This window comes from Canis aureus, chromosome 6 (assembly GCF_053574225.1).
Source record: "Canis aureus isolate CA01 chromosome 6, VMU_Caureus_v.1.0, whole genome shotgun sequence".
In the NCBI taxonomy this organism is placed as follows: domain Eukaryota; kingdom Metazoa; phylum Chordata; class Mammalia; order Carnivora; family Canidae; genus Canis; species Canis aureus.
In genome coordinates this window covers 16,089,400-16,102,417 of record NC_135616.1, presented here as the reverse complement: position 1 = coordinate 16,102,417, position 13,018 = coordinate 16,089,400, and the positions used below count along the sequence as shown (strand labels likewise).

Here is a 13,018-nt window from a genome sequence, read left to right as displayed (position 1 = left end):
ATCATTCCTTCTGGGTACTCTGGGTCGTAGGTATTGTTCTCCCCATACTGAGGAGCAAACTAAGGTTTGCATAAGTGCCCTGCTTCACTGGCCCCTTCTGATGCTAAAACCCATGCTTATTCTTGGTCTTTTTCTGCTTTTCAGGAAACATTATCAACCATCATCAACAGCAGAGACAATAACAAAATCCTGTGCCCTTTAATCCTTCCTGCTCACTGGGTCAAGATTAGCCATCAAATTAGGAGAGAAAGCCATTCTTCGCAAACAGCCCAGTGATAGTAAATGTGTAGTGGGTGCTCTTATGCCTTAATAACCCTCTGGAGTGTTATTTTTTTAATGTCTTTTCCCCTCCCTCCTTTTTTCTTGGTGCAAAGTTGATCCTGGTTATTCAAATATTTACCCCAGTTCAGTTTCCTAAATATTTCCTTAATGTGGATGCTCTCCATTTTCAGTGCCACTTCCAAGTTCTGGCCGCCATCTTGGCATTCCTTGGGTTAGTTTCCCATGACCTCTGTAACAAATTACCACATATCAAGAGGCTTAAAACAGTGGAAACTTACTCTCTCCAGTTGTGGAGGCCAGAAGTCTGAAATCAGTGTTACTGTGCTCAATCAAGGTGTGTCAGCAGGGCCACACTGCATTCCAGAGGCTCCGAGGACCCCCTCCTTGGCTCCTGTAGCTTCTGATGCTGCTGGCATTTCTTGGCTTGTGGCCACAGCACTCCAGTCTCTCTGGCTTTGTGATCACGTCCGTCACCTGTCGCCTCCTCCTCTGTGTGTGTCAGATTCTGTCTTTCTCTTAAAAATACATGTGTTTGCTTTAAGGACCTACCCAGATAACCTGGGGCAAACTCCTCATCCCAGGGTTCTTAACTTAATTACAATTGCAAAGATCCGTTTTTGCTCTGTAAGGTGACATTCACCGGTCCCAGGGATTAGTGTGTGACTGTCATTTGGGGGTGAGGCATCTTTCAGTCTGCTACTCTGCTAAACTTTCGTACCATCTCTGCCTTCTGCCCTCTACTACCAAGTTCCTTTCAACATGCAGATCAAATCACGTCACTGCCTTACAACTCTTCAGGGGCTTCTTGGCTTTTGGTGCTGTCTTGACTCTGTGATGTGTCTTGATGACCTCTCCACCTTCCTCTCTCTGGCTTCTCTCTTTACAGTCCACTGCTCAGCTGCACCCCCACCCCTATTCACTCTCACCCCTGCTCTTGTGTGTTCCTCTGCCTGCAGTACCCTCTGCCTCCTTGTGTTGTTTGGCTCACTCCAGTTTGTCATTCCGTCCTCATGTAGCCTATGGACTTCATTTCCTTCCTGAAGGCTTGCTCTCCCTGGGCTAGGGTAGGTGTGCCCCTTGGTGTATCTCATGAGAGCTCTTACCTGATAGGGACAGTCTCCCTATCATAGATCCACCTTTTGCACAAGCTGTGTTTCCTGCACCTGGCTCGGTGCCTGACACACAGTAGGTGCTTAATAAATATATGTTGGGCCTCTACATCCGCCACACCAAGAATAATATTACAACAGAGAGCGCTCATCCACGCAGAAGAGTTTTTGCTGGAGAGGATTGTATATGTGAATGCCAAAAGTTCCCACGGATCTTTATTTTTAAGCAGAAATCAAGTATTATGTAATTACGGGATCAAAGAAAACATTTTCATGCTTATTACATTCTGTTTTCTTTCAGGCCATTCCTGTGTTTCTCACTTTGCATAATGTAGCTGAAGTTATCATCTGTGGGCACCAGAAGTGTTTTCGGAAAGAGGTAAATGATAATGCAAAATGCTAGTTTCGCTTCCCTTGCTTTAAATTTCAAAGGTGCACCTTGTTTTATGGCCCAAATTAGTGTCTACCTTTTCCTGCCATCTGTTTCCTGACAGTGGTCAAGACTGCCTGGCAGTCCTCACTAATTTCAAGGATCGTGTTTTCGACATCCTTTCGCATCACCAAACATATGTGGGAATGCTTGTTGATCTGAACGGCCCTCGGCCGCAGGTCAGGGCACAGCAATCACTTTGGGATACAAGGAGGAATTTACCTCAGGCTGAGGTGTGGGGCCTGGGAGGCAGCGTTCCCACCCGCAGCTAATCCCAGGGCCACCAGGGAGTATATGGCAGAGCTTCACATAGGGTGCTGAGAAGAGCAGTAGCCTGCCCTGGGGAAACTGCCTTCTCTTCCCAAGCCTAGCTCTGGGTCACATCAGTTGGAGCAAGTGTCTTCACCTCCTTCTGGGAAAAACGGGTAGTAATGACACCCAGCTCATACAGTTGTTGGGAGGACACAGTGACACGTGTTAAGTGCTTCCAGCAGTTTCTGGTGCACGGTAGGTTCTCTGTATGTGTTTGCTATGTTTATTAACCTTATTAGTGGTGGTTTTAATTTGGTTCCTCTTTTGAGATTTCTTTCTTTCTAACACCTGCCCATTTGAAATGGTTTCATATAAAAAATTGGGAACTCTTCAACTAGAGAGGCTAGGTGGCCATTCAGACAGCTCACTTACAAGTGTGCAGGGGAGAGAGGTGTCCTTCCCATGGCTGGGACCACTCCGTACACGCGGGCACCCTGTCATCCCCACTTGCTGCTCGCAGGCAGCTGCATGGACTACCTCTTCTGTCCTGCAGAGTTAACCTCTCTCCCTCTCTGCAGCCTTTCTTTCCTCAGCCTGTAGACACTCTCAGTGCTCCCAGTCCACTGAGGAGAGAGCAGACCCTGGGGGACCCACTCACACTAACCTGGCTCTGAAGGCTGCGTGTCCCAAACCAACACTGGCCAGGCACGCCAGCCGACTCCCTTGCCTGAGCACACCTGCACCTCTGCCCCGCCACGTCCTTGCCCTGGCCCAGCACCACGTCTGAGGGAGGGCTGGGTTCAGAGCTGCCCATGGCCTTGTGTCCCTCTCACCTCCAAGCTGCTCCTGCTTCTGCCCCCACCGTCACCCCGAAGCTGCTCTGCCTGAGGTCACTTATAAGTGCATTTCCACCACTGTTGGCCTTTTACACCGTTCATCGCCAGGTTCATTGCTGCCTTTCCTGGAGTCTCTTGGCCCCCTCGACCTGCTGGTTCTCTTCCCCAGTGTCTGGCTCCTCCTCCTCTTTCATTCGTCTACCCCGCAGGGTCTCCGGGGGCTCTGTGTCAGGAGCCCTTTGCTCCCAAGCACACACTCTCTGGACAGCCTCCTCCACCATCCGCCTTCAGTTCACTGGTGACTCCTGTGTCCCATCTCCAGCCCAGGCCTCTCTCTTGAACTCACATCCCCATTGCATGCTGCTGCCTCTGGCTCTCCACATACCTGCTCCCCGGGGACATGAAATGCAAAGGGACCAAACGAACTGCTCTGTTTTTGCAACCTGCTTGTTGCTTGGTGATCCTCATCCTGGTCATTACCACCCATGGCAGAAACACTGGGATCCCCTTAGAGCCCTGGTCTGGTCTTCCCACACACACACACCCTATTTCTGAATCTGTCCCCACCTCTCCATTCCCACTCTGCTGCCACCTTGGTTCAGGCCCTCATTTGTTTTCCAGGGGTCAAATGAGATCTTGCTCCCCTGAGCCCTTGGGCAGCCAAGTAGGGCCTGGGGTGAGCAGTCCTGGCTTACATAGTTATTGTGTTCTGTGTGCACCATCACCTGCCTTCACCTGCCAGATGTGTGGTAGTGCCTGGCTGGTTTTCCTGCCTCTGCCTCTCCCCACGCTCACCTTCCTCCACATTGCACCCAAGTGACCTTTTGAAACTGATCCGATCATGTCCCCCCATGTACATGGGGAGGGCTCATGACCTCCATGGAGGCATGCAAAGCCCATAACCACCTAGATGCCATACACCTCTTGGGTTTTAGAAAATCCAGCCACAACCAAACTTCTTATTTTTCCTAGACCATGTCATGATGTTTTCTTTCCTCTGATTGGTCAGAGAACCTCTTATAAGCACTCTTCATTCATTCTGAGTATTTTTATGTACCTGTGTACCGCCCACCATGCCAGGCTATAAGCCTACAGTAGTGAGGGAAGGGCATGGTCTTACTGCTCTGGGCAACTCTTATGGAGCATCAGCTGAGCAAAGGAGACACAAATATGACACTCCTCTGCTGGATTATATGGCCAGAGAGGCCACTATGGGGAAGTGACATTTAAACACAGATAAAGGGGGCACCTGGGTGGCTCAGTCAGTTAAGCATCTGCCTTCAGCTCAGATCATAATCTCAGGATCCTGGGACTGAGCCTCACATTGGGCTCCCTGCTCAGCAGGGAGTCCATGTCTCCCTTTGCACCTCCCCTGCTCATGTTCTTGTGCACTCTCTCTCTCACTCAAATAAATAAATAAAATCTTTAAAAAAAACTAAACACAGACAAAGGCTGAGCAGGAGTTCTGCAGGTGGGGTTAAGGGGAGGGCTCCTGGGAAGAGGAAGCAGGAGATGCAAAGGACCAGATGTAGGAAGGGACTTGGCAGGAGTCACTCCGGGCTAGTGTGGCTGGAGCTTGGTAAGAAAGAGAGAGGGTGCCTAGGGATGAGGCTGGAGACTTAGGACAAGCCTTTGAGGCTGAGCTAGGAATTTGGGGGGTGTGCTGAGTGCAGTGGGAGGCCAGGGTTGGGTGAGAAAGCCCAGAGAGACTGATCAGATTTACTGTCTCTGGAACTGTCTCTGGAAGGGACAAGAATGCAGGAGGTGAGAGGGGACTCTGGTGACTCTCAAGGTCTCACGAGGGAGGCTCTCAGTCTTTTAGGCTGGTCTGCATGCAATTGGAGCCTTCCCGACACCTCAAGGAGCATGAGCACCACTCTCTAACCTTTTTTTTTTTTTTAATCACACCATTGTGTGATTTCTGTATTTCATCAATTCTAACACGTGCTGCTTTTTCTCACGTTAAAAAAATTTTCACTACCTACACTTGTGATGCTTCTACAATCAGTGGAATGCCCTGGTCAAATGCTTTCTTTCTTAGTAATATATAAAGAATGAGAGATTTTATACTCAGTGGTACCTAAGGTTCAATGAACCTTAGGTGGGAGTTTCTCTGGGTCTCTGCCTGCTTCCTCTAAGCCGCCTCTTGGCAGGGACCATATGGTTGTTGTCTTCATAGCTCCAGAGTCCTGCCCTAGAACTGCTGCCAAGCCGAATATTCACTAACTAATCACTGAGGTTCAGAAACTCACCAAGAGCTGCTGAGGTTCTCGGAGACTTATGCTTTTGTGTGTGAATTGAAAAATTAAGATTTATTGGATCTGGAGAAGAGATCCAGGCATCTCAACAGGGTACTGTTTCCTGATGGATAAGTCGGGGTAGAGTAGGAAACAGGGTTAGAGCATCCTCAGAGCTATTTCCATCAGGCAGAGACCAGAGGGTAGACTTTTAGGCTGAGAGGACCTGTCCTTGGAAGAATAAATTGGATGATAAATACCAAAATATTTTGAATCTTCATCTCCATTTCATCCCCAACACTAAACATCATTTCTCTTTTTAAAAATTTTAATTCCAGTATAGTGAACATAGCATGTTATATTAGTTTCAGATATTAAATATAGTGATTCAACAATTCTGTACCTTACTCAGTGCTCATCATGATAAGTGTACTCTTCATCTCCTTCACCTATTTCCCCGTCCCCCCACCCACCTCCCCTCTGGTAACCATCCGTTTCTTCTCTATAGTTACGAGTCTGCTTTCTGCTTTATATTTTTGCTATGTTTGTTTTGTTTCTTAAATTATACATATGATATTTGTCATTCCCTGACTTATTTCACTTAGCATTATACTGTCTGGCTGCGTCCATGTTGTTGCAAATGGCAAGATTTCATTCTTTTCTTTGACTGAGGAATATTCCTTTCTGTATATATACCACTTCTTTATCCATTCATCTACTGGGACGCTTAGGGTGCTTCCATAATTTGGCTATTGTAAATAATGCTGCTATAAACATCAGGGTTTATAAAGATATATATCTTTTTGAGTTAGTGTTTTCATATTTTTGGGTAAATACCCAGTAGTAGAATTACAGGATCGTAGAGTAATTCTATTTTTAACTTTTTGAGGAACCTCCATACTGTTTTCCACAATGGCTGCACCAGTCTGCATTCCCACCAGTGATGCACAAGGACTCCTTTTTCCCCACATCCTTGTCAGCCCCGTTGCTTCTTGTGTTTTTGACTTTAGCCATTCTGACAGGTGTGAGGTGATACTTCATTGTAGTTTTGATTTGCATTTCCCTGATGATGAGTGATGTTGAGCATGTGTCTGTATGGCTGTCTATATGTCTTCTTTGGAGAAATGTCTGTCCATGACTTCTGTTCATTTCTTTTTAAAGATTTTCTTTATTTACTTGAGACAGTGAGTGTATGTGTGCATGTGCACACGCACACACGAGTGAGGGAGGGGTAGAGGAAGAAGCTGACTCCCTGCTGATCAGGGAGCCCCACTCAGGGCTTGATCCTAGGACTTTGAGATTGTGACCTAATCATGAAGGCAGATGCTTAACTGACTGAGTCACCCAGGTGCCCCGACTTCTGTCCATTTTTAATCAGATTATTTGTTTTTTGGGTGTTGAGTTGTAGAAGTTCTTTATATATTTTAGATATTAAATCCTTTATCAGATATATGTCATTTGCTAGTATCTTCTCCTATTCAGTTGGTTATCTTTTAGATTTGTTGATTAGTTTTTTATAAACAATATCCTTTCTTGTCAGGGCAAATTAGGAAATAGTTGCATGAATTATATACCTATTTAGTAATTTTTAAAGATTTTTCTTTCCTTAAGAATGTAATAAACTATAATAAGTTGTAGAACATGCAGAGGAAAAACATCTCAAATCAACTGTGATCCTACTTTGCATATGATACTACTATGTTCTATCAGACTTTTTTTCAGTACACGTATATAGACATACACAAATGATATATTCTATTTTCTGTTGATCGATTTGTCAGGAATCTCTATTCGTGTCCTCATTCCACTCCACATGGAACATGATGTGTTTTCCTGTTTATAGACTTGTAGGTGGTTTCTAGTAGGTTGGCATTAAAATCTGCTCTGTGATGAAGATTGGCTGTGATCTATTCCCATATGATTCACTTTCCTGATCCTTTAGCCTGGAGCTTCGACAAGGTGACCAGATATTACTAGGAAGACAACTGTATGACACTTCTTGGGCTTTGCCTGTGACTCATAGTGAGACCTCTTTTGTCTATTATGTGTCAGGTTTCACCAGACTCAACTCTGGAGAGGAAAGTTGACCTCCTCATGACCTTGTTCCCAGGTTATAAGGATAAACTCTAATTGGAACTGTGGTTCGTTGTCACCATCCATGATTCTTTGTACATGCATGTGCAATCACACGCACACATATAGTTTGACTATAAGATAATGTGTGCCTTGTGAAATTAGTCCCGTTACCTTGCAGATATACTTGTCACAGTTAAACATTAGAATGCTGCTATTCATTCTTTTGTTCATTTGTTCAACATTGACTAAATCTACGCTATATATCAAGCATCTGGCTAGGCCTACAACTATGGAGATATACACGACACCTTGATCATCCTCACAGAACTCAGGTAAACGGAGGAACCAACACGTAAACACATTCTGTGATGTTCATAGAATGCCATATGGGTTGGAACAAAGGTATGGGGTAGATGGAGAGTCTGCTTGGAAAGGCCAGGAGGCAAAATTTGAACCCAGACCTGTGGATGGTAGGAATTTTCAAAGTGCAGGGAGAAAGAGCACTCCAGGCAGGCAGAGGAAGCAGCAAATGAAGGTAGTCTGAAAGGGCTGGCAGGTGTCACTGCAGGATTGGCAGGCTGCTTGTGTCAGAATAGCATCGTAAAGGATCAGGCTCCAGAGCTAGATCACCTGAGCCCAAACCCTGTGAGCTTGGGCAACTTTACTACTTTCTCAGTGCCTTGGTATCTGCATCTCTTGCACATCCTGAGACTTAAATAACCCATAATGAAATAAGTCAATACATATAGAGGCTTAGAACAGCACTGGCATAGAGTAGGGAGTCCTCAGAGTAAGTTAGCTGACCTCCGGTAATATTAGTTGTTTATTGTTCTTTTTGGCGATGTGACTTTTGAGAAGTTATGCTGACTCATTCAGAACACTGAGACATCATGAGGACTTATCACTGGGTGACTTTTGGACGGAGGAGCCTCAAAAGGTGAACACCAGACACTAACTCCTCAGTTGTTTGTGGAGACCTGGGAAGCAGAGGCTCCCTAATGCATTTATTGCTTGTTCTAATCTCTGTATCTCAGGTTCTGGATCCTCGGGCCAGAGGCGTTTCAAATAAAAAAGCAGTCTCTCCTCTGTGGAATGAGTGAACTGTCTCGAGCTCTGTATTGATTTGCTGCCCTGTGACAGAAGTCCCCAAACAGTTGCTGGATGCACGTGTTACTACTCATGGAACAGCTGGGCCATGCTTTTCATCTCTATCCTGTCTGTTCCTATTTTTCTGCCAAACTGTTGATATGTTGATTACATTTAGCCCAGAATCTTTCAGTGACACATTTTCCTGTGATAGGGCAATTCTCCAGGTGCCCAAAGTCAGGTCACCTTTTTGGGTCATCCTTCCTCTACTGAAGGGATGTGTCCCCCACCAGGTGGCAGTGGAGTCAAGGTTGGCATGGCCAGCTGAGGCGGATTCCACAGAGATAAGATTTAAGGATCTAAAGATGCAAGCCACTACTTTGCTCACAAACATGATCTATTTATTAAAACAAGGGCAAACTAGATTATTTAGTAATACATGAAAACTGAAGATAGCCTTTATAGCAAACCATGTTTGTCAGTGCTTTACATTTTTAAAAAATTGAGATATGATTGACATATAACATTATATTCGTTTCAGGTGTCCAGCATAATGGCTTGATATTTGTGTATCTTGCAAAATGATCACAATAGGTCTAGTTAACATCCATTACCATATGTAGTTATACATTTTTTTCCTTGTAATGAGTACTTTCAAGATCTACTCCCTCAGCAACTTTCAAATCTACAATACAGACTCTAGTCACTGGAAGTTTGTACCTTCTGAGTGCTTCATTTTTTTTAATATGATTTTTTAAAAAATATTTTATTTATTTATTCATGAGAGAGAGAGAGAGAGAGAGCAGAGATATAGGCAGAGGGAGAAGCAGGCTCCATGCAAGGAGCCCTATGCGGGACCCGATCCTGGATCCCAGGATCATGCTCTGAGCCAAAGGCAGACACTCAACCACTGAGCCACCCAGGTGTCCCAAGAGTGCTTCATTTTTAAACAATATGTTCATACTTCACTTTCATGAACTGGAATCAAAGCACTGTAGTTTGTCCCCAATTAGCAAAGTAATCCTTTTGAAATGTCCAGAATTAATCTGTTATTTCTTCTATCAAATATAGAAAAATCTTGCTTCTTCCTGCTAGAACTTTATACCTGAGTGCAAAGAACTCATTCCCTTAAAATGACTAATAAAAAGGAGAGGATAAAGGTAGGGTCCTCATTAGAATTTCTTCATTTCGGGGAGTTTTAGAATGCCAAATTTTGATTTCCCCAATCCGCCCTTTCTCTCTCTCTAGCAGTGAGAGAGAGAGATTTCCCTTCTCCTTTTTCCTGTTTCTTCATTTATACATCATCCCAGAGAGTTTACAGCACTGCTGAGAGTCAGAGCTGGATTAGTGAAAGGCAAATGTAAGGAGATGGACTGGAATAGAAGTTGAATGAGAGCTTGAATTACCTTCTTACACAGGTCACATCAATTGCTCTCTCTCCCTTTCTTGGTGTGTGAGATACTTGAAGGCTTGGCCCTGGCATCATTTTGGGGTTTTGTGAGTAAACACAGTTCCAGAGGTGAGGGTAGTAAAATTGCACACCCAGAGTGCTTTGCCCAAGTGACTCAACTTGGCCTCTGAGTCATCCTTCATGTGGTCCAAGCAGGAAAAGCCTCAAAAAATACTGAGGTGCAGCCCGCTCTTAAGCCCCCAATAAGCTTACTCGAAATTTATTTGCCTCTTGATCTAAGTATTTTATTTAAGGGGAAAAGAGAATTTTTAAGACTAACTATATGTCTCTTTTTTTCATACAGAAAACTTCTCCTGAAAAGATCTGTAGGTAAGTTTAAAGAAAAAGAAAGCAAAACCCAAAGCCCTCTAAAATAGAAGATTTAACCTGATTTTAAATGTTGATGATAAACTGTTAAGATTCCTATTTGAGATTTGACAGAATTTGTTATCAACAGCTACATTCCCCCATTTTGTGTCTTATTCTAAATTTTACTATCTCTTTCTCTCTCTGGTTTTCTTCCCTGAAATATTCTGTTCCTAAGGGGAAAATAATCTGTAGATTTCATCACTGATGCCCAAAACTTCACTAAGAATTGTGCAATACTGATGGGAGAAGGACAATGAAAAACATGGAAAATGACTTCAAACTTTTAAAATAATGTTTGCAATTTATTGAGTCTTTATGATTCCTATGGTGGGAAAAGCACTGCCTGCAAGGTCAGGGATCTGAGTCGTGATCTTGGGCCACAGCAGAGTGACTAAGGGCAGGCTTCATTGCCCTTCGAGCCTGGTCCCTGGGGCGGAACCATGAGCTGAGCTGGACTCTCAGGTCCCTGGGCCCTCGGTGTGCTGACCTGTAACCCTGTTCTCTGGCTGCTACCTGCCTCCTCTGCCATAGCTCTGAAGCTCAGTCCTGAGGATAGAGAACCAACAGAAATGCTTTGACACATGGATTTAGGACTTATTGTTTCAGATATTTCTGGGCTTTCATCCAGTCTCTTATTTTGCTTTATTACAGGCTGCTACTTGCGGAAAAAACAAAACAAAACAAAACATAACACTCTCAGGACTTATCCTCTCGTTTAAAAGATTAGCAGGTGTTAAAGAGAGGAATTAAAACCCACTAATACCTGATATAATCATGTATTGCTCAAAGCCAAGGTTGGTGGGAAACCAAGTGCTGTCTCACACCTGGCAGTCCCCCATGTCCTATCAGCCTCGAGGGGCTGTCTGTTTGAGAGGACCTCTAACATTCATTGCCTGTGAATGAGGAAGCATCCTATATCCGATACAGCCTTCTACTCTATGCAGACACCAAATCTATTAGGGTTCTCGTTGTCTCCCACCTAAAACCTACCTAATCCTGTGCAGTCCCAGAAACCCTTCCCATAGCCTCTCCCCCATTCACCCCACCCTTTGCCTCTGAGTCTCTTGGCAATCTGCAGCCATGGAGTCTTTTCCGGGCTTTTTGTACATGTGTCTTAAAAGTTGGCAAGGCTATAGAAGGGGGGTGGGCTGACGTGGAGGACCTTCCTGTGCCTCGGATGTCCGGTGTCGTTCTGGGGACCCACAGCCCTGTCTTCCCAGGGCTGTGGGTCCCCAGCTCTGAGCCCACCCGGCCACACTAGGTGCGTTCTGCATATTTGACAGAAATGCCACACGAATGACAATGACATTGTGCCCTCCTCAGTATGTCATGTCAGAAGGCTCAGGATGTAGGTCTGTCCTGTCATTGGAGCTGTTACATTTGATCATTTGGTGAGGATTATGCACAAAAGATTTTAATATGCTTTACATGGTGCTTTCTTTTTCCTGAGAGGTGGATCTACAGTCTGATTAACCAGTTTTTTTACTAGTGTATTTTTGGGGATCTGCAGTTAAAAAAAAAATCTCTTATTATCTGTTTCATGGGCATCATTGTTTTTCTTGCATGAGCCAGCCATGGTTTTGCAAATGTCCTGCAAGTGCCCGTGTCCTGGGAAATGGCCAGCTGAGCCCCAGGGAAGGGACTGTCTGGTCCCTGGTGGAGCACACAGTTGGAAATGGCCTAGGTAGTGGGGTTCTCAGAGGAGGAACAGGGACACAGGGCTGGGTCTCACAGGGTGTCGGCCTTGTGCAAGCGCCTCCTGATGTCTTCCAACCCCCATGCTGTCTGGGAAACCCTTTGATGTTGAAAGGTGAAGCTGCCTGTGTTCTCTCCCTTTGAACAGCACCCTCTTCCTTCTGGCTGCCGCAGGATGCCTTCCCTTCAATGACCCCCAGGTAAGTCCAAGGGCATTCATTTTGCCTTCCAAGTGTCTTCTACTCTCTGCAGCCTGCGTGTGTGAGCAGAACTCCTAGTCCTTCCTTCAAGAATCGGAAGAACCCCAGCCTGTGCAAAGGCATTTAAAAGCTTCCGGGCTGGGTACCTCTTGGCCAGCTCAACACCTTTTCTGCAGGACTTTACCTTCTCTCCAGGGCTGCAGCAGAATGGCAGAGCTCTGGCCTCTGGGTGCCGTGATGGGTGCCACTAGCCCTCAGTCTGTGCTGGGAGGACCCACAAGCCCCAGGCCCCCAGGTTGAGTACCCTAGCCTACTGCATGGAGGCAAAGTTGAGTTTCCCTCTCATCCCCAAAGGCCTCATCTGCAGAGTGATTTTCGCTTGTTCGCCTGAGTTTTTCTTTACTAGGCCCTGAGGACCCACCCCTACCCCCGAGTAGTCATCTCGCGGTGGGTCTGTTTTCTCTCTTTTCTCTCCCAGCATTTATTAAGTCCCCATCAAGTGTCAGGCACTGAGCCAGGCTCTGGGGACACAAAGAAAAATTATCCTTTTGCAGGCAGAAGTCAGAGTCTCATCAGAACAAAAGGGAGGAGGACAGATGAGAAATAGATTATTATAACACAGGGAAGCCAGGGCTCTGTCCTGGGGAGATACGGGACATAGTGAGGCACTTAAGAAGACTTGGGGCCCAGGAAGTAGGAAGAGCTAGCAATTATAAGGAGCTAGCTATGTGCCAGACTCTGTGCCAGTGCTTTATGTGCCTTATTTTATTTAAAATCTCATAGTTTCACAAGGAGAGGGACTCTTATTGTCTCCATTGCATAGCTAAAGAACAACGAGGACCCAAAGATCACCAGCCCACAAATAAGTGGGGGTTTCAGAATTTACATAGACCTTTCTAATGCTAGAGCCAGACTCTGCTCTCTGGACCTAAATCTTGAAGGGTGAGGAGGTGATGGCCAGGAGAAGAAAGCAGGTGTGGGCACAGTCATGGAGTG

General features: G+C 45.4%; 1 protein-coding gene across 16 annotated transcripts in view; it reads left to right on the top strand.

Annotated features, from left to right (window-relative positions):
• SLC35D4 (solute carrier family 35 member D4) overlaps positions 1 to 13,018 on the top strand; it is a 111,890-nt gene that overhangs the window by 36,661 nt on the left and 62,211 nt on the right. For all 16 annotated transcript variants that reach the window (XR_013381283.1, XR_013381280.1, XR_013381279.1 and 13 more), the window contains exons 5-7: positions 1,693 to 1,770; positions 10,063 to 10,088; positions 11,971 to 12,022. Coding sequence is in view for 9 of the 16 variants with exons in the window: in XM_077900259.1 (XP_077756385.1) it covers positions 1,693 to 1,770; positions 10,063 to 10,088; positions 11,971 to 12,022 (156 nt within the window). In the remaining 7 variants the exon portion in view is untranslated. The remainder of the gene's footprint in view (positions 1 to 1,692; positions 1,771 to 10,062; positions 10,089 to 11,970; positions 12,023 to 13,018) is intronic.